The 26,582-nt window shown below is 36.3% G+C and overlaps 1 protein-coding gene across 5 annotated transcripts; it reads right to left on the bottom strand.

Annotated features, from left to right (window-relative positions):
* Nucleotides 1-4,011: 4,011 nt before the first annotated feature.
* On the bottom strand, nucleotides 4,012-26,514 carry TRMT10A (tRNA methyltransferase 10A). 5 transcript variants are annotated; one of them, XM_019415707.2, is made up of 9 exons: nucleotides 26,381-26,514; nucleotides 23,450-23,511; nucleotides 19,957-20,162; nucleotides 18,951-19,113; nucleotides 17,933-18,004; nucleotides 10,899-10,973; nucleotides 8,824-8,973; nucleotides 6,834-6,939; nucleotides 4,012-5,601 (listed from the first exon to the last, which is right to left on the bottom strand). In XM_019415707.2, exons 3-9 carry the CDS (start codon nucleotides 20,139-20,141, stop codon nucleotides 5,336-5,338), a joined length of 1,017 nt encoding a protein of 338 aa, XP_019271252.1. In that variant the 5' UTR covers nucleotides 20,142-20,162; nucleotides 23,450-23,511; nucleotides 26,381-26,514; the 3' UTR covers nucleotides 4,012-5,335. The 5 variants fall into 5 exon arrangements, with proteins under 5 accessions (XP_019271252.1, XP_019271244.1, XP_019271264.1 ...); XM_019415699.2 differs by lacking the exon at nucleotides 26,381-26,514 and adding an exon at nucleotides 26,069-26,272; XM_019415719.2 differs by lacking the exon at nucleotides 23,450-23,511 and having other exon boundaries at nucleotides 19,957-20,173.
* Between the last annotated feature and the right edge of the window lie 68 nt (nucleotides 26,515-26,582).

Below are 26,582 nucleotides of genomic sequence, written 5' to 3'. Positions count from 1 at the left end.
TACTGTGTTTATTGCTGCTATCTTTATTTCTTTCAACTTTGAATTTATGCTGCAGTCCTCCTTTAAACTTGTTAAATGCATAGCTCAATAATGCTAGCCTTCCCTTATCTGACTTAAATATTTTAGGCTATAACTTTTCCTCTAAATGTTGCTTTAGTTACATTCCACAAGTTTTAATCCATAGTTTCATTTACTTTTAAATATTTTCTAATTAAATATCTTCTAATTTTCACTTCCTCCTGTAACCAAGTTGTTTATTTTATTTTTTTAATTCTCAAACATACAGTGTTTTTCAAACTTGTTACATATTTAAATGATTTAATTGCATTGTGGTCAGATAATGTGATCTGTAAAAATGACCAGTTGTTTTATTTTTTTTTAAGATGACTTAATCTTTTTGTTTTCTTGGGGGTAGTTTTGAGAGTTAGTACATGGTCAATTCCATAAATATCCCATAAGACTTTAAAAGAATGAGAATTTTAAAATTGTTGAACACAAATGTACAGATATATTCATTAGGACAAACATGTTATTTGTGCTGTTCAAATTTTATATACCCTAATTTTTCTTAGTGTTTCATTTATCAATTATAAAGATGTGTAATAAAATTTTCCAACTATTTTAGAGTATATTTTGTAGTTCTGTTGGTCCTTGTAATTTTTCCATTTTGATTCATATATTTTGAAGTGATGTGTTAACACAGTTTAAAATTTTATAATGAAGTCATGACTATCTCCAACACTAATTTTTACAATAAGAACCATCTAACATTGAAGACAAAGGTACTGGGTGGTAAGGCATTCCTTCTATCTCACAAGTTTATTTCCTACTATAATATATTATGAGAGAAGTTCCTTATTTCTTACATTTGGAACTTATTTTCTTTTGTGCCCTCATATATAAATACTTCTATGAACATTCCATGGGCACTGGAAAACTACCTTCAGCCTGTAGGACTTGATATGTATCAATTATAAGTTTATTAATTATAGCATTTACATCTCCCATATATTTATCTTTTGTCCACTTGAGCTACTGTGGGTTGGAAAACGTGAATTAAAGTCTCCTTATACTAATGTATTTCTCACTATTTCACGTAATTCTCCAAGTCTTTTCTCAATGAATTTTAATACTATGCTACTTAGTGCATATTCATAACCATTAAATCTTCACTAAGGGTTGCATTCTTGAACATTACAACATGACTTTCTGTTCCTTAATTGTAATGTGTTGAACTTAATTCAATGTTAAAATTGTGACTTTTTAAAAAAATTATTAGCCCAATATGCCTTTCTCTATTATTTTCAACACTGCTGAGCAACATTATTTAAATACAACATATATTTAGGTTTGGGGTTTTTTAAAATTCAATTTGGGTGATTTTAGACATTTATACTTGCTGATAGATTTGGTTTTGTGTAGTTACTGTTCTATGTTTGCAGTGTTTTCACTGCTTTTTAAAACATCTCACTAAATGATGTGATATCCATATTTTGTCTAATATGTATACATTCTGATTATTTAGAAAGTTCACATTTAAAAAAATCTTATCTAAGTCTGGGTTCCTTATCAGAGTCTGAAGCAAATACTTACATATTATTGGGGGGGGGGCAGGCAATGACAAAAAGAATGAAAACCAAGGGAAACAAGGCAAGTAATGAAGAAATGTCAATATGAGAAAGATTATGAAATTAACTGCTGCTTGGTTTCAAACCAATTGATTGCTCAACCCTAAGAAACAGGATAAAAGGGATAAAACTCCTGTTTCACAAATGAGGACACAAGGACTATGAAGGCTCGTTAAGTTGCCCAAAGTCACAACAGGTGGCAGTGCCAAAATTTAAGCCTACTCTTCCTACTGATTGCATTATCTCCTCATTCTGACGCTGGTTCTCCCCTTCATGTTTATGAAATGCCTACTCTATGTGTCTGGCTAGGAGGCAGAAAAACAGATAGGGGCGCCGGGGTGGCTCAGTCGGTTGGGCGTCCAACTTCGGCTCAGGTCATGATCTCATGGTCTGTGAGTTCAAGCCCCGTGTCGGGCTCTGTGCTGTCAGTTCAGAGCCCGGAGCCTGCTTCAGATTCTGTGTCTCCCTCTCTCTCTGCCCCTCCCCCGCTCATGCTCTGTTTCTGTCTCAAAAAGAAATTAAAACATTAAGAAAAAAATTGAAAAAAAAAGAAAAACAGATAAACATCTCTAGGTCAACTGAGATCAAAGTTTAATGAGCACCATAGGCTACTGCTGTCATTTAATCTCTGCTTTCTCTTTTGTCTTTTAAATTTTCTTTTTACAACTATTGTCTGTACATGTCCTCAGTGCTCCACGGACAATTCTTGCCTTTTAAACTGTATCATCTATATCCCTATCTATAACATGAAATGATCTTTCACTTTCCTTTGTAATTGGTAGTAATTGATGAGTCTCATCATTGTTCATTCACCTTAACATTTCTTCAGAATTGCTTCCTTTTTTCTTTTCCAATCTCAAGTATTTTCAAATGCTCCAAGATGGCAACACACTGATTTCTGGAGAATCAATCTGAAGAATGCTCCTTCAAGAATGAGCTTGATTTATTAATACTGCAGGGTTTTTAAAGAAGTGAGAGAAAATTTTATTTTAGGAGACGTATCTTCTTTTGATGTGTTTATTTAAGTACTAACTGAATTCCCCACCCTTATTATTTTCCAATACAGGTGACTTCAATATTACTGAAGTTTTAAATAAGGCACCTTCATAAACCAAAACAATGTTGCGAGACAAAAATACATTAAAATAAGAAAAGAGATTACTATTATTTTAAAAAGATTTTTAAATATCTCAGCAATTACTTATTTCTAATTGTAATCTTACCCTTTTTAAATAGAAGGTTTTATCTCCTTCTTGTCATCAACAGCCTGATATGGACTTGTAAGGATAGAATTGTGCGTACATATGAACATATATTGAACGTGTGAACATTGAACATATGTTCAAGTCCTAGTATCTTGTACCTGTGGGTGTGACCTTATTTGGAAATAGGTTCTTTGCAAATGTAATCAATTGACCTCAATATGAGGTCATATTGGATTACAATAAACACTAATCCAATGATTTGTATCCTTATAAGAGGGATACAGACACAGGTAAAGAAGACTGAGGCTAGAAGCCATGTGATGACAAAGCAGATACTGGAGTGATGCAGCTGTAAGAACAGTAAAGATTGCTGGGAACCACTAAAAGCCAAGAGGCTAGGAACAATTCTTCCCTATAGCCTCCAGAGGGAAGCTATGGGGACCCACCTCGATTCTACAGTTTTCGCCTCCATAATTGTAAGAGAAGAGTGTCTGTGTCTTGAGGCACTCGGTTTGTGATAATTTGTTATTGCAGCCCTAGGAAACTAATACAGACCTTTCATAATTACTGAAGATTGTTATATAGTGCCTGCAGGGATTTTTCCCCTTTCAGAATTAACCTGTGCCCCATTCCATATCAAATAATTTAAGTAAAAGGCATAATACAGTTGACCCTTGAACAACATGGGTTTGAACTGCATGGGTCCATTTATATGTGAATTTTTTTTGATATAGGACAGTACTGTAAATGTATTTTCTCTTATGATTTTAACATTTTCTTTTCTCTAGCTCACTATATTGTAAGAATATAGTATAAAATACATATAACATATAAAATATGTGTTAATACACTCTTTGTTATCAGTGAGACTTCTAGTCAACGGTAGGTTATTAAGTTTTGGGGCAAAGTTATACATGGATTTTCAACTGTGTGAGGGGGTTGGTGCCCCTAACCCCCACACTTTTCAAGAGTCAAATGGATTTCATGCTACTAAACCATATTTCCTCAGGAATATGAGCCTTTGAAAAATACAACTTAAGACATAGCTTTGCTCTTCTAGACTAGTAGGGGGTTTTCTTTATTTACATACCTTGCTCGCAGATCTTATTTTAAATGGATGACTACAACAGATTACTAAACTAAAGCAACCAAAAGAGACAGTGAACATCGATACTAAATCCAATGAACTTTCTACCAAATGTGTATATAATTTAAGATGCCAATGGGTGAAAAGAACAGAAACTTAATTTATTCAAATTCAGGGAAGGCTTCCAAAATCTTACTTTAGCTGTGACAAAGAAAAATCACTACTTTGAAAATAACTGCTCTACATTTGCTGGTAGAAAACAAAACATCTCCTTATAGTCCCATCTTCCCTTGCCAATATCCTCATACAAATTTTTAGTTACAGATTTTTGCACTTTCTAAAATTCAAATTCTTAGTGTTGTTCAACACAACCATTCATGCAATTAATATGGATATTTGGCAACTCAGTCCTGTTATCATTAATAACTAAGAATCATACGTGATTGTGGACAGATACATATACATACAATTATATATTTTTTTCATACATGCTTATATGTAGAAACATACAGTTACATTAGATTGCATATTATATGCTAGTAGACAGATGCACATATAAGTTAACTTGTTTCACTTTAAGAACAACAAATATTTTATTTAATAAAAGTACATATAGAAGGGAAGGATAACTAAGAGCTATTTCCTTTTAAATATAAAACAAAATTGAGACTCAACAGCCTTTTAAAATAATCTAGCCTGAAAAATTAAAATTTTCAATTGAAATAATTTACCACCATTATTGAAATTAAGAAAACATATTAAAGAGATTCTTAATTCTTTAGTGATTGCTTTAGAGCCACAAAAAGGCATCACAGAGGAGGAACTCCATAGTACAAAAGAAATAAACTGTTGAGTTTATAAATCTAATAGTTCTTCCTAAATCACTGTATTCCTTTGAAGTAACTGAGTTATTTTTGAAGTACCTTTGAAGTAACTGGATAAAAAAGCTGCAAATAGGAGATAATCTCCCATTTAGAACATTTTGGTAGATTTACAGGAGATTTATAAATATCTATCTCCACAAATAAGTAGACAATAAATCAGAGAGACACTTGATATAAACATAAAAAAAAAAAACTGAAAGGTTTGAAGGCACATTCTAAAGAATATAATCCAGTAAATAAAAGAGAATGAAGGTTTACCAAAAAAGTAAAATTCTCAAGAAACTGTTATTTGAGGCTTAGAAAACTATTTTAAAAATTAAACATTTAAGTTTTATGCAAAAACAAAAAATGCTTTCTTATAAGGGCTTTTTATCATTTAGCTCTAAAGAACGTTTTAAAAATTCACAACAGAAATAAGAGGAAATAAAATTTTCTTCCAATTAGAGTATTCTATGAAGCACCTCATTTTTTCCTAAGTTTTCCTTAAACTAAAAAAACAAAACAAAACAAAACAAAAAACAACAGATGACATTAGTGTGGTATAGAGTTTACTGTAGATTCACTGCTATTTTCTTTATCCTGCTTTTCTTCATATTGTGAATCTAGTTCATTTCTGCTATTTTCCTCGTCACTAGAATCACTGTCTAATCCACCTTCAACACTGGCAGAATTCTTGTCATGCGAAGAACTTGCACAGGCTTTGTCTGTGGGAACAGCTCCTTTCCGTTGGGGTAAGATAGTAAAAAATGCTTCTTGCCAGTCTCTGGTTTCCAGATATTCCAGAATAATCTCAAACACTGCAACAAAGACAAACTCCATACGTTTCTTAGGTGCATCACAATGTTGCATACTGTATTTTAAATACATTGCTTTTGTGTTAAGAGTATTAAAATGTCCTGGTAACTACTTTGTTGGTATCACTTCCTTGCCCCAAGTCTCTCAGGCCTGTTAGCTCTTCTTTAGCTTTTCATTAATTCACTTCATGAACACTCAAAGATTTACCATTATCTTTCATCAATTATAATCAATAGGCAGGAGCCATTTTCATTTCCTTCCTATTCTTCTTAATCCCTTTCACTTCTTTATCCTTTATGTACTAACATAAAAACTAAAACAACAACGAGAAAAGGTCAGCATTAATCTAAATTTCTTCTGTCTTTCCTACAGTCACTCTGGGGAGCACCTTACTTGCTTTCTTTTTTTCTTACCTTTTTTAAAAATTTCACGTTAAAGGTAAAGAATATAAATACTGTCTTCAAGGTACTCTTACTTTAATATATTGCTGAAGGTCTTAATTTGCATTACTTTATGGAAAAGTAATTTCTACTATCTATCAAAGGTCTTAGAAGAAGTTCATTCCTTGAATCAACAAGGCTTGAATCATTTCTAGAATTCCCTAGAGCCTGCTATAGAGAAAGTGTTTAGCACATAAAAAGAGCCTGGTAAGTAGTTGTGTACTAACAAAAATCTCTACTAAACAAAGCTTACAAAGCAAAACTCCAGGCAACGACTCAGGTCCGAGACTACTATAATGTTATTTACAAAAGGAAAAAGGAAAAAAAAAATCAACAATAATAGAATGGTTACATTATTGTATATTCAGATGACAGAATATTACATAGACATGAACAATGATTCAATGACATAGAAAAATATAAATGTGTGTGGGAGGGAACACCCCAAATTTATAGCATTTTATGCAACAGAGTAAAAATCCAATTATGTAATAAATACTATATACGCATAGGAAAAGAACTGGAAGGAAATACACCAAAAAGTTAATACTAAGTATCTCTGGGTAGTGAAATTCTAGCTTATTTTTCTTTCTAGTTTTCTACATTTCCATATGAATGCACATTAATTCAGTTCTATAATATGCATGTATTATTTCTATATTCAAACAAATTATAAATGATTACATTTTACAGTTTTGTCTCTAGCAAAGTGTATATTTTCTACTCATCCAGAGGTAATGTTATTCTTCACATTGTTTACTCAGGTATATTTTCATAATTCCCTTATAGCTTACCATGATTAATTGCCAAAACTTTTCTACTATTCATCTTCACAAAATTTCCAAGGGGGAGCTGTGCATGATCAATTCCATGATCTGATGCTTGTTTATATGTGAGTCCCTAAAACAAAGATACTATAACTTGGACTAGAACATTAGATTATTATAACTTAAAGTCTACAACAAAATAAGTACTTTTTAGAAAAGACTTTAGGTCAGTGAACATTATTTGATGAAGTGTGTGTGTGTGTGTGTGTGTGTTTAGCTTCTAATTTGGAAATGTTCTTTTGACAATAAGTATAATAGGAATGTTTAGGGCATTTGCTTTAACCACTTTACAAATGAGAAAACCAAAGATATTATATTCCCTGCCCATCACAAAGCTCCTCAGTGGCAGAACCATAGGAAGACCTGGCTCATGCTTTCTGACTCAAATAGCTTTTCACTATTCCACACTGCCTTTCTCTCAGTTTAAAATACTGAAATTGAATTCCTAGAGAAGCACCATCACTTTGTGAATGGAAAAGATATAAACATAAAACTTTGTTTCAATTACATAACATTAAGGGGCACAAACGGTGGGGCACCTGGGTGGCTCAGTCGGTTAAGCATCCGACTCTTGATTTCAGCTTACATCATGACCTACAGGTTTGTGAGTTCGAGCCCCAGGTTTGTGGGATTCTCTCTCCTCTCTCTGCCCCTCTGCCACTACGTATCTCTCTCAAAACAAATAAGTAAACTTAAAAAAAGGAAGAGGTACAAATGGTAAAGACAAAGTAAATGAAAACCTGAATGGAAAAAAAATTTTAATTGCCTATAAATTTTATTTTTCCTGTCAATTAAAAAAATGTTGAATATAAATTTTCTCCTCAAAATTAAAATCCTTAAAAGCTTGGTTCTAAACAGAACTCAAGTAGCCAAAAGTACAGGAGAAAGAAGAGCTAAATTTCTTAACCAGTAGTTTGCATATTTTGGGACAAATAAAAGCACCTGAGGTAGGTGTTTTTTAAAACAAAATCATTGTAGTTCAGAGAAACATACAACATCAAAGAAAAAAATATGGTTGTACACAAATAACAAAATGGAATTTTTCCACTAAGAAAAAAATTTAAAAAGCTAAAGATCATTCTGATAAAAACTCCCTGTAATGCTATAGAGCTGCACTGCCCTGCTGTGGCCACAACTGTGACTACTTAAGTTTAAATTGATTAGTTTCTCAATCATTCTACGCACAGGCTCTCTGCTCAACAGCCACATAGCTACCATACTGGACAAGATGATATAAACTATTCCAACGTTGCAGACAGTTCTACCTCAGAGTGATACTATAGAAGAATGATGAATTACTTCATATTATCCTGCTGACAGTATTTCACCTGACACTTGGTGGACATGTCTTTTCTGGAGATGGGCTGAATTTAGCATGCGGCAAAGTAGCTGGCAAAGTACAACATGATGTTTTCTTTTAGAAAGTATATTTCTGATTTTTCATCCAAATGAGGGTAAGGAGGTGGTGGAAGAGACAAAAGTACAAATATAAGAGAAAAGAAAACACAGCCCATTAAAATTATATATTAAAAAACTCGTATTACCATTTTGGTATACATTTTGGTGTAAATTGTTATAAATTTTACCAGTGGCCTAGAAATTGATCAGTAGCAGCATCTACTATCAATACAACATATTGTTTAAGCATGTGGGCTCTGGAACAATCTGTCTGGTTTCAAATATCTGCTTTATCACCTACTATTGATTTTAGACTTAGTTTCTCTGGGCCTCCAGTTCCTTATCTGTAAAATGTAGAGAATAGCACTGACCTCACTGTGTTGTAGGGAGGATTAAACAAACTAGTCATATATGTGAAATGATTTCTTTGCGAAAGACGACTGAAATGTATAGTAGGCAGTCAATAATGATCAGTCATCATCAGTACTATTGTTACTATCAAGAATTGGTGTATCAATTTTAAGTATAAGCAAACACAAAAATAAAAACTTAACAGTACCTTGTGATGGTTGTGATCTACTAACCCTCCAATCACATAGGCCTTTGATTCATCTAATTCCTTCAGTACATTAGGTGAGTCTGATGTAAGATAAATTAGGTCTTCTTTCCTTATAAATTCACTATAATGCTCTGGTTTGATGTGGATATCCTTTAAGATGTAAGGATAAAGATATTAATTAATAGGATTTTGTGAAAATGGGCTAAAAGAGATTATTTTCTTTTCCTTAGACAAAGTCACCCAAAAGCATATGAAGTATAAAACAATATTTTACAATGTATTATTGAAAACCTACCACTTCCATTCCTTACCACCTTACATCTCAATTATTTAAGGTGGCTCCTACTGTTCCCTGTCTCTAGCTTCAGATCCCTCTGATTCACTTCCATAAGTGAGTGATGGCAGACTCACTTCCTAAAAACCCTACTTTCAATGTTTTATCATTACCTATAGGATAAAACTTAAATCCCTTTACCTAGTGATGCTTTCCTGAATATGGCACTAACCTAGCTTTCTCAATTTATTTCTGTTCCAAAAAAACAAATGCATTTTTTTGGTCACATATCTGCTCAACCTGTTCTCCAACCAAAAAATGCCTTTTCCAATTACTTCCTCTCCATCTGCATGAATCATCAAAAGGAAATGGCTAATAGATTTAATAAATTCCATGCATCTGTTTCTACAAAGATACATAGTAGAAATCTTCTTCACCAAAATTATCAGGTCAGAAGTACAAGACTGAACTACAGTTGGCAGTCAAAATTTTGCGAACTACATTCATGGAATAAGGGATGATGCATCACCAAATTCAGATGCAGATGGCATTTTGAAATTTTTAAAGAAAAAATGAAGGAGACTTCTCACCTAAAATTTATATCCTGCTAGGTAATAAATAGCCACTTTTCTGGAAAATGGTATTATAAATTTGATCGCTATGCTTAATAAGGGCCCCTAGAGAGACCTCAGTAGAGACCAGTGATCTCCCAGGTCTCTAGAAAACCGATGGTGTATATAATAATCTTAACAAGCCACAAAATAAGTGAAAGTATGCCTATTTCAATTATCTTATTTCTTAGGAAAATAGGCATGAATATAATAAAACTTGGTAAATATATTGTACTTTAAAACTTAAGAAAGCTTCTGAAAATGTTTTACACTATAGGCTATTATCAAAATAAATAGTCATTATGGGATCAGTGAGTGTGAGAGGGAAAGTTTTTCACAGTAAAAACTGGTTTTGAGAAAGAAAAAAAAATAGGAATAACCTAGTACTTCTCTGAATAGGGCAAGGTTCCTCAAGGATTGGTACTAAAGCCAATCTATTAGTCATCTTTGCAAATGAGAATGGTTTAGTCCAATAGAAAAAACAAATGTGAGCCACATATGTAATTTTAAATCTTCTAGTAGCCACATTAAAAAAAACAAAAATAGGTGAAATTAATTTTAATACATTGCACCTAACATAATATAGCCAATATGTTATTGCTTCGAGATATAAATATATATATACAAATATAATATTTATAAATTATACAAATATAATATACATATATATATTAATTTTGAGCAGGTATTTTAATTCTCTTTTTTGTACTGTCTTTTAAATCCAATGTATATTTCACATTTACAGTACATCTCAATTCAGACCAGTCACATTTCAAGAGCTCAATATCCACATGTGTATGGTGGACACCATATGGGATGGCACAGAGTTAGAAGAAACAGAATACAAGTACATTCCCAAATTTTAAAGTTACTTCACTCATAAATAATGTATAGCCAGTTTGCTAGGTAGAGATTGTACAAAGAACTTTAAAATTCTTCCTGCTTTAAAAATTCGTTTTAAAGTTGGCGGTAAAATAAGTGAGATTTAATGAGAACAGATACGAACAGGCATTTCAGTTTCTTTAGCTTCTCTCATTAGTAACATTAGACTTAGCAACAGTGATATACAGCTTTTGGAGACTTGTTGACTCCTATATTTGCTGAATAATATTTAGAATTTAGAATTTAGGTAAAAATGTAGACCTTTAAGCATAAAAATACTTAGAATTATGTTAATCTATTTTAATCACCTTCCAGTTGACCCATCCTTTGTCATTTTCATCCATGTTCTTTTTCAACTGGCCTCCATGGCTTGTCAAGTAAAACTGATAGATTGGTAGACACAGAAAGAAAGAGCAAATGACTATTGAAGTCCAATATTTTATTTCTCTTCTATACCCATCTGATCATCGATGAAACATAAAATATATTCATTCTAGAAAAAAAATTAGCTCGTGACATGCTTTTAAACATATAAGAATAAATGTCTGCTACAAGTGACATGTTTTATGTTTCTCATAACCCACTACTTTAAGTATTCCACCTACATTTTTATCCCATTTTCCAACCACTATCTTTGGACTCTCCCTTAATGATCACCTTTCTGCAAACTCCCTGTTTCCATGTCAAGTTTTCATTCACTTTCTTTTGCCACCACTGTTTTTTTCATGAGTCCAAAGTCTTCATAGTTTCCCTTTGATTCTAAACCCTGACACCTATTTCAAGTCTAATCAAGGGTGTGAAAAATATAAAATGTAAAAATATAAAAACACTATCATTTGATAGAAAGAAAATATCTAACCAAAAATAGATTAAGAGTTTCTGGTTCTTAATATCAGTGAGCCAGTGTTAATATTTAGGTCACCTGGAGTTCAAATCAAGAGTAGATAGGGTAAGAAAAAGACCCTATCTACTCTTAACAGCAGCCAATTAGCCTAAGGAAGTACCTTTCAAAACAATCACTGACTCAAAATCCTTCAGGTAGAAGCAACTTCCCCAACAGGTACCATGGTACACATCAACCCGGACAGTTCCCTCACTTCCTGAGAGGGAAGGAATTGAGAGTGGAGAAACAGGTATGAAAAAAATATATATATCCTTTAATGAAGATGTTCAACTACATAGGAATGAGGTCAATGTGTAGAAAACACCATCACTGTGCGTCGTGTGACTAAGACTGACATGTGGAAAAATGTTTAAACTATTTTAGTTTTGTAGAAAATTAAAACATTTTTCAAATAGGCATTTTGTTCTCTAATGAAAAGTATCTGTAAGATTTTTTGAAAAGGCAATTGGGATTATCTATGCCTTTTCCCAAGACGTTATAAAAGGAAACTGGAGGGATCCTGGGAAGATGGCGGTGTAGGAGGACGCTGGGCTCACTGCGTGTCCTGCTGATCACTTAGATTCCACCTACACCTGCCTAAATAACCCAGAAAACCACCAGAAGACTAGCAGAACGGAGTCTCTGGAGCCAAGTGCATACGAGAGGCCCACAGAAGAGGGTAGGAAGGGCGGAGAGGCGGTGCGTGGTACACAGACTGGCGCACGGAGCCAGGGCGGAGGGGCAGCCTGCCAGCAAAACAGAGCCCCCGAGTCTGGCTTGCAAAAGCGGAGGGGCCGGACGGAGTGTGTTCCGACAGCAAGCGGGACTTGACATCTGGAAGGTTATAAGCTAACAGCTCTGCTCAGAGAACAGGAGGGCTGGAGGACAACGGGAGGGAGAGCTGTTGAGCCCCGGATGACAGAGCGCAGCTTGGCGGGGAACAAAGGTGCTCGCCAGCGCCATCTCCCCCGCCCATCCCCCAGCCAAAATCCCAAAGGGAGCCAGTTCCTGCCAGGGAACTTGCTTGCTCCGCACAAACACCCAATGCTGTGATTCTGAGGATCCATCCCTCCGGCGGGTCTGACTCCCTCCCGGTGCCACAGGGCCCCTCCAGAAGCGGATCTCCAAAGGAAAAGCAAGCTGAGCCTGCCCCTCCAACCCCTGTGCACCTTGTCTATCCACCCCAGCTAATACACCAGATCCCCAGCACCACAAGCCCGGCAGTGTGCAAGTAGCCCAGACGGGCCACACCACCCCACAGTGAATCCCGCCCCTAGCAGAGGGGAAGAGAAGGCACACACCAGTCTGACTATGGCCCCAGCGGTGGGCTGGGGGCAGACATCAGGTCTGACTTCGGCCCCGTCCACCAACGCAAGTTATTCAAGACACCACAGGGGAAGTGCCCAGCAGTCCCACACCACTCCAGGGACTATCCAAAATGACGAAACGGAAGAATTCCCCTCAGAAAAACGTCCAGGAAATAACAACAGCTAACGAACTGATCAAATATGATTTAAACAATATAACAGAAAGTGAATTTAGAATAATAGTCATAAAATTAATCGCTGGGCTTGAAAACAGTATAAAGGACAGCAGAGAATCTATTGCTACAGAGATCAAGGGACTAAGAACAGCCAGGAGGAGCTAAAAAATGCTATCAATGAGCTGCAAAATAAAATGGACACAACCACGGCTCAGGTTAAAGAGGCAGAGGAGAGAATAGGCGAACTAGAAGATAAAATTATGGAAAAGGAAGAAGCTGAGAAAAAGAGAGATAAAAAAATGTGAGAGTATGAGGGGAAAATTAGAGAACTAAGTGATGCACTAAAGAGAAATAATCTACGCATAATTGGTATTCCAGAGGAGGAAGAGAGAGGGAAAGGTGCTGAAGGGTACTTGAAGAAATCATAGCTGAGAACTTCCCTGATCTGGGGAAGGAAAAAGGCATTGAAATCCAAGAGGCACAGAGAACTCCCTTCAGACGTAACTTGAATCGATCTTCTGCATGACATATCAAGGTGAAACTGGCAAAATACAAGGATAAAGAGAAAATTCTGAAAGCAGCTAGAGATAAACGTGCTCTAACATATAAAGGGAGACCTATAAGACTCGTGAGCGATCTCTCTACTGAAACTTGGCAGGCCAGAAAGGAAAGGCAGGAGATCTTCAATGTGATGAACAGAAAAAATATGCAGCCAAGAATCCTTTATCCAGCAAGTCTGTCATTTAGAATAGGAGAGATAAAGGTCTTCCCAAAAAACAAAAACTGAAGGAATTCGTCACCACTAAACCAGCCCTACAAGAGATCCTAAGGGGGATCCTGTGAGACAAAGTACCAGAGACATCGCTATAAGCATGAAACCTATGGACATCACAGTGACTCTAAACCCATATCTTTCTATAATAACACTGAATGTAAATGGACTAAATGCTCCAACCAAAAGACATAGGGTATCAGAATGGATAAACACAAGACCCATCTATTTGCTGTGTACAAGAGACTCATTTTAGACCTGAGGACACCTTCAGATTGAGAGTGAGGGGATGGAGAACTATTTATCATGCCACTGGAAGTCAAAAGAAAGCTGGAGTAGCCACACTTATATCAGACAAACTAGACTTTAAATTAAAGGCTGTAACAAGACATGAAGAAGGGCATTATATAATAATCACAGGGTCTATCCATCAGGAAGAGCTAACAATTATAAATGTCTATGCACTGAATACAGGAGCCCCCAAATATATAAAACAATTACACACAGAAGCAACCTTATTGATAAGAATATGGTAATTTCCAGGGACTTTAACACTCCACTTACAGAAATGGATAGATCATCTAGACACACGGTCAATAAAGAAACAAGGGCCCTGAATTGATACATTGGATCAGATGGACTTGACAGATATATTTAGAACTCTGCATCCCAAAGCAACAGAATATACTTTCTTCTCGAGTGCACATGGAACATTCTCCAGGATAGATCATATACTGGGTCACAAAACAGCCCTTCATAAGTATACAAGAATTGAAATCATACCATGCATACTTTCAGACCACAATGCTATGAAGCTTGAAATCAACCACAGGAAAAAGTCTGGAAAACCTCCAAAAGCATGGAGGTTAAAGAACACCCTACTAAAGAATGAACGGGTCAACCAGGTAATTAGAGAAGAAACTAAAAAATTTATGGAAACAAACGAAAATGAAAATACAACAATCCAAACGCTTTGGGATGCAGCGAAGGCAGTCCTGAGAGGAAAATACATTGCAATCCAGGCCTATCTCAAGAAACAAGAAAAATCCCAAATACCTAAAAAATTAGAACACACCTAAAAGGAAATAGAAGCAGAACAGCAAAGACAGCCTAAACCCAGCAGAAGAAGAGAAATAATAAAGAGCAGAGCAGAAATAAACAATATAGAATGTAAAAAAAAAACTGTAGAGCAGATCAACGAAACCAAGAGTTGGTTTTTTCAAAAAATAAACAAAATTGATAAACCTCTAGCCAGGCTTCTCAAAAAGAAAAGGGAGATGACCCAAATAGATAAAATCATGAATGAAAATGAATTATTACAACCAATCCCTCAGAGATACAAACAATTATCAGGGAATACTATGAAAAATTACATGCCAACAAACTGGACAACCTGGAAGAAATGACAAATTCCTAAACACCCACACGCTTCCAAAACTCAATCAGCAGGAAATAGAAAGCTGGAACAGACCCATAACCAGAAAAGAAATTGAATCAGTCATCAAAAATCTCCCAACAAATAAGAGTCCAGGACCAGATGGCTTCCCAGGGGAGTTCTACCAGACGTTTAAAGCAGAGATAATACCTATCCTTCTCAAGCTATTCCAAAAAATAGAAAGGGAAGGAAAACTTCCAGCCTCATTCTATGAAGCCAGCATTACTTTGATTCCTAAACCAGACAGAGACCCAGTAAAAAAAGAGAACTACAGGCCAATATCCCTGATGAATATGGATGCAAAAATTCTCAATAAGATAACTAGCAAATCGAATTCAACAGCATATAAAAAGAATTATTCACCATGATCAAGTGGGATTCATTCCTGGGATGCAGGGCTGGTTCAACATTCACAAATCAATCAACGTGATACATCACATTAATAAAAGAAAAGATAAGAACCATATGATCCTGTCAATCGATGCAAAAAAAGGCATTTGACAAAATTCAGCAACCTTTCTTAATAGAAACCCTCAAGAAAGTCGGGATAGAAGGAACATACTTAAAGATCATAAAAGCCATTTATGAAAAGCCCACAGCTAACATCATCCTCCATGGGGAAAAACTGAGAGCTTTCTCCCTGAGATCAGGAACACGACAGGGATGTCCACTCTCACCGCTGTTGTTTAACATAGTGTTGGAAGTGCTAGCATCAGCCATCAGACAACAAAAGGAAATCAAAGGCATCAAAGTTGGCAAAGATGAAGTTAAGCTTTCACTCTTTGCAGATGACATGATATTATACATGGAAAATCCAATAGACTCCACCAAAAGTCTGCTAGAACTGATACATGAATTTAGCAAAGTTGCAGGATACAAAATCAATGTACAGAAATCAGTTGCATTCTTATACACTAATAATGAAGCAACAGAAAGACAAAGAAACTGATCCCATTCACAATTGCACCAAGAAGCATAAAATACCTAGGAATAAATCTAACCAAAGATGTAAAAATCTGTATGCTAAAAACTATAGAAAGCTTATGAAGGAAATTGAAGAAGATATAAAGAAATGGAAAACCATTCCATGCTCATGGATTGGAAGAATAAATATTGTCAAAATGTCAATACTACCCAAAGCTATCTACACATTCAATGTAATCCCAATCAAAATTGCACCAGCATTCTTCTCGAAACTAGAACAAGCAATCCTAAAATTCATATGGAACCACAAAAGGCCCCGAATAGCCAAAGTAATTTTGAAGAAGAAGACCAAAGCAGGAGGCATCACAATCCCAGACTTTAGCCTCTACTACAAAGCTGTCATCATCAAGACAGCATGGTATTGGCACAAAAACAGACACATAGACCAATGGAATAGAATAGAAACCCCAGAATTAGACCCACAAACATATGGCCAACTAATCTTTGACAAAGCAGGAAAGAACATCCAATGGAAAAAAGACAGTCTCTTTAACAAATGGTGCTGGGAGAACTGGACAGCAACATGCAGAAGATTGAAACTAGACCACTTTCTCACACCGTTCACAATAATAAACTCAAAATGGATAAAGGACCTGAATATGAGACAGGAAACCATCAAAACCCTCGAGGAGAAAGCAGGAAAAGACCTCTCTGACCTCAGCCGTAGCAATTTCTTACTTGACACATCTCCAAAGGCAAGAGAATTAAAAGCAAAAATGAACTACTGGGACCTTATAAAGATAAAAAGCTTCTGCACAGCAAAGGAAACAACCAACAAAACTAAAAGGCAACCAACGGAATGGGAAAAGATATTTGCAAATGACATATCGGACAAAGGGCTAGTATCCAAAATCTATAAAGAGCTCACCGAACTCCACACCCGAAAAACAAATAACCCAGTGAAGAAATGGGCAGAAAACATGAATAGACACTTCTCAATAGAAGACATCCGGATGGCCAAGAGGCACATGAAAAGATGCTCAACGTCACTCCTCATCAGGGAAATACAAATCAAAACCACACTCAGATATCACCTCACGCCAGTCAGAGTGGCCAAAATGAACAAGTCAGGAGACTATAGATGCTGGCGAGGATGTGGAGAAACGGGAACCCTCTTGCACTGTTGGTGGGAATGCAAATTGGTCCAGCCGCTCTGGAAAACAGTGTGGAGGTTCCTCAAAAAATTAAAAATAGACCTACCCTATGACCCAGCAATAGCACTGCTAGGAATTTACCCAAGGGATACAGGAGTGCTGATGCATAGGGGCACTTGTACCCCAATGTTTATAGCAGCACTCTCAACAATAGCCAAATTATGGAAAGAGCCTAAAGGTCCATCAACTGATGAATGGATAAAGAAATTGTGGTTTATATACACAATGGAGTACTACGTGGCAATGAGAAAGAATGAAATATGGCCTTTTGTAGCAACATGGATGGAACTAGAGAGTGTTATGCTAAGTGAAATAAGCCATACAGAGAAAGACAGATACCATATGTTTTCACTCTTATGTGGATCCTGAGAAACTTAACAGAAACCCATGGGGGAGGGGAAGGAAAAAATTAAAAAAATGAGGTTAGAGTGGGAGAGAGCCAAAGCATAAGAGACTCTTAAAAACTGAGAACAAACTGAGGGTTGATGGGGGGTGGGTGATGGGTTTTGAGGAGGGCACCTTTTGGGATGAGCACTGGGTGTTGTATGGAAACCAATTTGACAATAAACTTCATATATTGAAAAAAAAAAAAAAAGGAAACTGGAATCTGTTTTAAATTCTTCAAACATACCTGCACAGGATGCAGTGCTCGTCGATTTTCTGCATAACACCGTTGAATCTGCTTATGAAGTTTCTTAATGTCCTATAAGAAAGTGCCATTTTTAAAGCAGCATTTTGAAAATCATCTATGGCCACACCACAATCTTAGTGGAATAGAATAAGCCGAAGAGATGACTCGATAGGTACGTTTTTTTTCTCTTGAAATACAGGTCCTTTCTGATCTTTTCTACTCAATTTCTGTATATACTAACAAAATAATTACTATGAAGTAAATACCCTATAAGTGACCAATAATTTCAATTCTGTATCCACTTAAAATGCTAATTCATGATGACATTTACTCTTCTTAAGAGACAACAAAAGGAAAAAAAAACTGGTAGAGCAATACTACTGCTATTTGCATAACTTACTAATGGTTTGGAAAGTAAGTAAAGCATTCACTAGCATTGTTCAGACAACCAGTTTTCTCAAACTATTATATAAGAAATAATTCTATTTACCAATCACATTTCTTACTTTCTTCTTCTGATTACAAGTAACAAAAACACTCCTGGATCTATGATTTATATGCAGTTAGTGAGTCTTGTAATCTAATGATGGTGTCTCTGTTCTATACATATAAATGAGAATAATTTTATTAGCTTAGTTTAACTTAGGGAGGCACGATCTTGAAAAACTTTATTTAAGATGCATTTTAACGGGTGCCTGGGTAGCTCAGTCAGTTAAGCATCCGGCTCTTGATTTCAGCTCAGGTCATGATCTTGCAGTTGAGGGACCGGGCCCCATGTCAGGCTCTAAGCTGATAGTGCAAAGCCTGCCTGGGATTCTCTCTCTCTCTCTTCCCTCCTCTGCTCACGCTCTCTCTCTCTCTCTCTCTCAAAATAAAGTTAAAAAAAAAGAAAAAAAATTAAAAAGAAAAAAGATGCATTTTAATATATAAATTTATAGCCAAGTGATATGCCCTATTAAAACAAGAATTATTCAGCCTACTTTACCTACAAGATTTTTCTGACAATGATTCATGATACCTTTAATACCATCAAGCTGTCAAAACTGCAGTCAATGATAAGGCGGAGTGTGCTGTGAACAACATCTCTTCGAATACGTTTTCTGTCGTTTCCATCTGAGTTTGATTCCAGTTGACATTGTCGCTCTAATTGTTTTCTCTTGCGTTTTTCCTTCCGTTTTTGTCTAAAATTAGGAATTGAAACTTTTTGTTGTTATTCGTATATTCAGACATTTACAAGACTCTTCTAACTGACAAAGAAACAACTATTTTTTAAATTAGCAGGTTGAACCACATGAAACAGCCATTTCTGTGGATCAAATATCCGCAATTTTACATAGTCCATCTAAAAGCTTTAGATAGAAAATGAATTTGCGAAGACAATGTAATATTTTCTACACAAACTCTTACTACTAATAATTCACTTATTATTGTGACTTTTATGTAAGACTTTATAAAATACTGAACTTTAGGCCTATAATGAATTTTTACTTTTATCATTCTTCTCCTACATAATTTTCAAGGAACATTAACAGAATATAGAGAAAAAAGCAAAGTAAAATTGTTTAAAAAAAAAAATTTACAAAGCTTTTTCTATAATCTATATCAACTATAGTTTATTCTCTCTCAATAAATTTTGGCATTCTACAATAACAGCTTCAGTTCAACTGCTCTTACCCAAACCTACAATGGCTTTTCTAGCAAAATCAATGTTAGGCCCAAATTTGATCTTTCTGAGGTGGCTATTTTTGTTCTATATCTAGGACATGGATGCTAACTATATCCCTCATCTAAGTCAGTTATTTCAGAAACTGTGCTGCTACTCACAATAGGTTCTGGGTGAGAAAAATTATAGTGTAAATTCATCAAGACTGAAACACATACAGTTTTAACAGCCAGTGGACAGTGCTGGGTAACAACATGCACAGCCCCAATGTTAATTAACACAATTACTTTTGATGTGTCACAGGACTGTGCAAAGTCCAACATTCCTGAATGGGGTTGCATATGTGCATTTTGAAACATACTTGCGGAGTTCTCGTTGCTCTTCCCATTGTTTCTGTTTAATTAGCTTCTTCATTTGTCGTTTAGATATTGGTTCAAATCCTTCACCTAATCTTGGCTTCTGGCTCTTCTCTTGTTCTTCACTTAAGCTTTGCTTTCTTTCAACATTAGAAGACTCAATAAATGCTGGCAATGTTTCAGAGGACATTATGTGATGCCTCTGAAAAAACTGAAAAGCAACTTTTGACATGAATAGGTGATTTACACACACACACACACACACACACACACACACACACACACACAAAGTAAAAAAAAAAAAAATGACCAATAGATGTGATTAAAATTAAGTCATATCAACAATGAATAAAAATATAAATTTAGACAATTGAATGTCATTTACTGGCAAAGATCATTTGATGAAATGGGGTGTTTGCATTTACTATTTGTGGTCACAGCACAATTTTTCCAGAAGGTACACAGATCTGACTTTAAAATGCCATGATACCCTTTGACCTGGTAATTTATTTCCTTAGAATAAATCTCTGTAAATAGATCAGAAATATACACAAAATTAATGCAAAAGGGTATGTAATTTTTAACAATGAAATACTAGAAATTACTTCAATGTTAGCAAAAGGTGGCTGTAAATAAATTACAGTTCATCTATAACATGGGCTGGGAATACTAAGCATGTTTCCCAAAATTATTTAGTGATAAAAGGAAATGGCTAAGTAAAAAAATAGAAACAATATGTACATTATGTCCAACTTTGTTTTAAAGAGAATACACACAAATATGTTTAATTCTTACCAATGGTTTTTTGCATTTTCTGTATTTTATATAATAAAAATATATTGTTTTATAAAAGAAAAAATGTTTTTAAAAAAGAGATTGGAAGCACTCCTTTTAGTTGTCATTAATGCTACAGTGCAAGGGACATGTTACTTTCATTATCTGGGTGTACACTCACATGATTTTTGACAAAAGATATGCTATAGATTTATATACTTTGGACAGTGCAGAAAACAAATTTGGTTGCCTCTCAGTATATTTCATTGTAAATATGTAATTATAGATATCCATATTAGTTATGGCTAAAACAATATGTAAGATGATCCTATAATCAGTCATGGAATACTTAGAACCATCTCAAACATTTTTAATTGGATTAACAACCCACATCTTTATATTTATGTCTAGAAATGAACTTACCTTTAGATTAGGAAAGGGCTAAAAGTACTGAGATTTCTTTTCTTTAATAGATTACGAACGCCACAGCTTAAAAGTTTATTTACTTGTCCCTACCAAAGACTAAGCATGAGGCTTGCAAATGTTCTCTTGGCCTTAAAGAAAATTCTATGATTATTCTTTCTTAAAGAGACAGCTAACAAGTCTGTGCAGAAAAGCTAGTATCTAAGAGAAAAATCCTGACAATTCAGAAAATGGAAAGGACTAAACCTTTGCAGAACATAATATGAATAGTAGCTTTATTATATGGTTCTTGCTTTCTTTAAAAGTACAATGTTGTAACAGGATACCTGGGGATAATTAAGCAAACACAAAGTTTACCAACTTTTGACTGAAAGATGAATTTTAAGATGTGTGCTTTAGGGGCTACAGCAAAAGCCCTAACATTTTGCTAGGTCACAAATCACTAAAGGTAAAGAATCATCTGGTAATCCAAGTGAGAGTTCACAAGTTTTCCTTATACCACGAACCAAACAGTATCCTTAGTTTGGGGGAAGTATCTCCTAGAAATGACAACCCAAATTCGATTTTACACTGGAAACTGCCTATGGGCATGGATGATGTCTGCTTTTACCTAACATTACATTGCCACATTAATTACATTACTAACACAGTGCCTGGCACTTAGTAGATGCTTATTATAAATTTGTGGAATAAATAAATGAGTGACTATATCACAAAGGATTTTAAAAATTAATGAAAGTGGTTATGATGAACATTTATTAATTAAATACTGTGCTAAGTAAAGAATGTATTATCTAATTTAATCCTTAAACCAGTGAAGTAGATAGTATCATGCCTACTTTACAAAGAAAGAATTACAAATTACAAAGAAAGAATGCCCCAAATTACAAAACTACTAAATAATTCCCAAGAAATAAGGCACCTAGAACAAATCTAGGACAAAGCATGTTCTCAAAATACTTGCTGAATGAATAGACAATGAATAGACAAATGAAATGATGGAGATAAGATCCAAACCCACATCCAACTCTACTCTCCCAGAAATCCAAAATCTTATTTAGAAAATGAGGGTTTCCGAGGAATGTAAAAGAGCTGTGTTGTTTCAACCCTGCTGTGGGAGGGCTCTGAGAACACTGTGTCACTGAAAGAAGACAAAAAATAGCTCTAGTTCTATTCCTATGCCACTGAATATAAAAATGGGACAGACTTCCTAGAGATAGTTGCCAGAAGTTCATGTTTTAAGATACCCCGTCTCTCAATCTTGAAATACATGACAATATTAGATAAAATATAAAAAGGGGAGACAAAAAAGGTATAGCCTCTCTCAAAACCAAAAACAAGAACTAGAACAGATACTGTTCCTGCTGGGTCTGCTGTGTAAAGGCAACTGGGAGTTTTCCTAGATTTAAAGAAGATGGGAGAAAGACAGGAGCTAGTTGAAGATGAACCCTTAAACTAGTGTCGGGGGTGGGGTTCCTCTTTCCATGAAAAAGTCTGAAAACAGGTGAAATTTAGACTATTAATGGCTTATACCACACTGAATACTTGGCGGAAATCTGACGGAAGTAGACACGGCTTCTTGGCTACAACAAGGGCCAAACCATGCGATGACATATAAACTCAGAACCCTACAGGATTAGGGGGTGCCTGGGTGGCTCAGTTGGTTAAGCATCTGACTTTGGTTCAGGTTATGATCTCACGGCTCATGAGTTCGAGCCCGCATCAGGCTCCACACTGACAGTGTGGAGCCTGCTTGGGATTCTCTCTCTCCTTCTCTCTCTGCCCCTTCCCAGTGCACACTTAATCTCTCTCTCTCAAAATCAATAAATTAAATAAATAAATAAAAAAAACAGAACACTACAGGATCGGAATTCTAACCCACCTATGTAAGCTGTGCTGTGGAATGAAGCACTGAACAGGGCCATGGGTAGAAGCAACCACAGAATCACCAGTAGATAGAGAGATGGTTGGGAGAGAAGTGATAATTCCATTCAAGAGAACTATGCAAAGTTAGAAAAAGAGAGAAATGATGAGGAAAAAAAACAATAAAATCAACATCAGGAGACAAATTCACTCTTCACAAATTGAAAATAATAGCACAATATGAAAATGACTTTAAAATAAGTCTGGTTGGAATCTTTCAGAGGTCAGATGAATAAGAATCATAAAAACAATACAGGAAATTGGGACACAAAAGCAGGCATAAAAAAATCAAAACCAAAATCCATGAAAAAGAACCTATTTGGAAACTAGGAAATGAAGATATAAAAATTTCAACAGATGAGATAAACTCCAGATTACCTGGAATCCAAGAGGTAATGGATGAATTAGAAGACATCATGACAATCTCAGAATTCAGAGAACTAGAATGACAAAATATGTCAGAACAGTTAAAAGACTTGAATAACAGGATGAGAGAAATACAAGCAAAAAGTTAACTGAAAATAAATGTATAACCTTGAGTGCGTTCATTGAAGTGTTTTTAAAAAGCTGTAAAATAAGCATTCAGCTTAAGAAACAGGAGACAGGGGAAACTCGGTAAGCTCAAAAAAATTAGAAGAAAATTTTAGAATATATATTGTGATTCCCAGAATCATTTTTACTTCCTTTCCATACACAGTGCATTAAATAAAAGCCAGCAATGCATATATGCAAAACAATACATGGTAGAGAAAACGTAAGCTAGACCTGCCCAGTAAGCTAAACCTGTAAACTTAAAAGCACAATTAAAATCCACAGGAGACAAATTGCTTTCTTCATGAAACAATGATTAATATTACAAAGGAGGGGACACATGGGTGGCTCGGTTGGTTAAGCATCTAACTTCAGCTCAGGTCAGGATCTTGCAGTTCATGAGTTTGAGCCCCGCATCAGGCTCTGTGCTGACAGCTCAGAGCCTGGAGCCTGCTTCAGATTCTGTGTCCTTCTCTCTCTCTGCCCCTCCCCCACCCACACTCCATGTCTCTCTCTCTCTCTCTCTCTCTCTCTCTCTCTCTCGCGCGCGCGCGCGCGCGCGCGCGCTCGCTCTCAAAAATAAGTAAACATTAACATTTAAAAAAAAATATTCCAAAGGAGAACATTTCTGTTCATAGTGGCATTGTGTTTTGTGCTAGTTCTTTATTCTGTTAAAAAGCTGCAAGTGGGGGCGCCTGGGTGGCTCAGTCGGTTAAGCGTCGACTTTGGCTCAGGTCATGATCTCACGGTCCCTGAGTTCGAGCCCCGCGTCGGGCTCTGTGCTGACAGCTCAGAGCCTGGAGCCTGTTTCGGATTCTGTGTCTCCCTCTCTCTGACCCTCCCCCGTTCATGCTTTGTCTCTCTCTGTCTCAAAAATAAAAACGTTAAAAAAAAAGAAAAAAAAAAAAAGCTGCAAGTGTAGATTGGCTCTATAATGTGAAAATTTTTAAAAATCAATATATAGATAACAATGTTTTACAGCTCGCACGTACACCAGGGGGAGCTTTTGCCCTTTCTATCTAAGAAGTCTAAGTTAATTTTAACTTGGCCTATCATTGCATACTAATCTTTTTAAACAGGCTATCATATGCAAAGAAAGGTCATGAACTGGTCGACTTTATCATCATTATTTTTAAAGCTATTCGCAATTAAGAAAATGCACTGCAGCAAGTGAATTTTTTTAAGCTTTGATAAGCTACATATAGAGAGGCACAAAATAAAAAAATAATGATGCTAGCTTAAGGTCCAATATATTACTGCTTACATCACACTTTACATACAAAGATGTGTACCAACTCCCACTTCCCATACAATAAGCATTTCACTATGTACTAGCTTGTTCAGGTTAGCTGATAAAATATGGCATTTTACTACGTATACCCGCTTTTTAAAGTTTTTTTGCTCGTTTAGAAGCCTCACACCAGTTTTGTGTTCTTCCCTCCAGAGAAGTGACACTCACAGCACATTTTCGTTTATTCGTTCAACAAATATGTAAGAACAATATATTGTAGCCATTATAGAAATATTTGTGTGAACGTTAGTTTAACACAGAAGTTGTAAAAGGTTGGTTCATTTAGTCACAGAAATAGGTTACCAGGTGATCTGATAAAACTAAGAACTGGATAAAGATGACTAAGCCCATTTGGTGTGAAACAAAGAAGCAAAAAAAAAAAAAAAAAAAAAAAAAAGAAAGAAAGAAAGAAAAAGAAAAACGTCTCAATCTTCCTTGTATTTCCACTTCTTAGCACGGCTTCCAGCAGGGAACACAGATATCACACATCAGTGAATTGCCAAAATAAAAAATAAAAATAAAAAATAAAAAACCCCACCAACTTTCATGGATTGGGCTAAATACAATCTTCATAGTTTATGACACTGCCTCCCTTCCTGAAAGATATGGAAGAACTGCAAAATGAAATTAACTGACCTGACAGTGACAGGGAAAGAAAGAATACCCTTTTTAAAATGCGCCAGCCTGATGGGCAGTATCGAAAGCGCTTGGTTCAGCTCTCAGGCCCCTTGGGAGGATTTGGCTGGGATAGGGACTGGGGAAGAAATTACAAAACAACCCAAACAAAAAGTGAGAAAGTCATCTGATGCTATCCTCTTTATATCTCCAGAAAAATTCCCGCATTTTAACACTGAAAATATTTCACTGAAATCAAGTTAACACAGTCTTCTTAAAAACCATCCTCGGCCCACCACCATGGGCTTAAGAGCACTTGCAGCAACTCTGTCCTGGGCTCTCAACATTTCAGAGCGCTCCGCCACGTCAGCCCCTCGCTGGAGAAATGAGGTAAGGCCGATTTAAACAGGTAAAGCGACGGCTCACGGTCTCTAGCCACCAAGTGGCAGAAGCACAACTCGTTTTCCAGCCCTTCAGAGTCCAGATTTCCCTCTCCCTTCATTCTTTGGGAGCTCACACTCTTCCCGTACTAAGGACCCGATCTCGACCCCCAAACAAACCTCGGCCGTAGGTGGCCCTACTGGGGGTGGGCAGAACCTCACCCCACTCTCCCTCTCTAGACCACCCGCCTTCGGCCGCACTCGAGGAGGGATTAAACTGCAACCAGCGAATCAGGGAGCTGCTTGGCGCCGGGGACGCGCTCTGACATCACTTCCTTCGGGAATTGGGTCCAGGCGCGGCTTCCACAGCCCCACTCCCCTCTCTGCCGGAAGCTCTGATGCTAGTCGAGGATGGCACTTACCAGAGCCCCTTTTGCGCCCAAAGGAGACCAGAGGGGAGGCAAGGGCCAGCCGCAGTACCAGGAGACTTACCGAGCTCAGGAGTTGTCAGGGAACCGGGAACACCAACACAAAGCCTTCTCTTAATGATCTTGATACAGCTCGCGAGTCTTCCCCGGGAAACTTCAACTCCCAGAGGCAGGGACGGTCGCTACGCGTAGGAGGCTGCGCGCTTACGTTTTAGCGTCATCGAACTGCGCCAATTTTGGACCCGCAGTGGACGACAGGGGGAGGG

This window comes from Panthera pardus, unplaced genomic scaffold, assembly GCF_024362965.1.
Source record: "Panthera pardus isolate Hobbes unplaced genomic scaffold, ASM2436296v1 HiC_scaffold_13, whole genome shotgun sequence".
Classification (NCBI taxonomy): Eukaryota; Metazoa; Chordata; class Mammalia; order Carnivora; family Felidae; genus Panthera; species Panthera pardus.
This window is presented reverse-complemented; position numbering and strand designations above follow the sequence as displayed.

Bases quoted from the DNA above. Each gene is read 5' to 3' on its own strand.
- TRMT10A (XM_019415707.2), bottom strand. From the start codon at position 20,141: ATGTCCTCTGAAACATTGCCAGCATTTATTGAGTCTTCTAATGTTGAA. The intron at 10,974-17,932 runs GTATGTTTGAAG...CCAATCTATCAG, and splicing joins GAGCACTGCATCCTGTGCAG to TTTTACTTGACAAGCCATGG. The intron at 6,940-8,823 runs GTACTGTTAAGT...TCTTTGTTTTAG, and splicing joins TAGATCACAACCATCACAAG to GGACTCACATATAAACAAGC.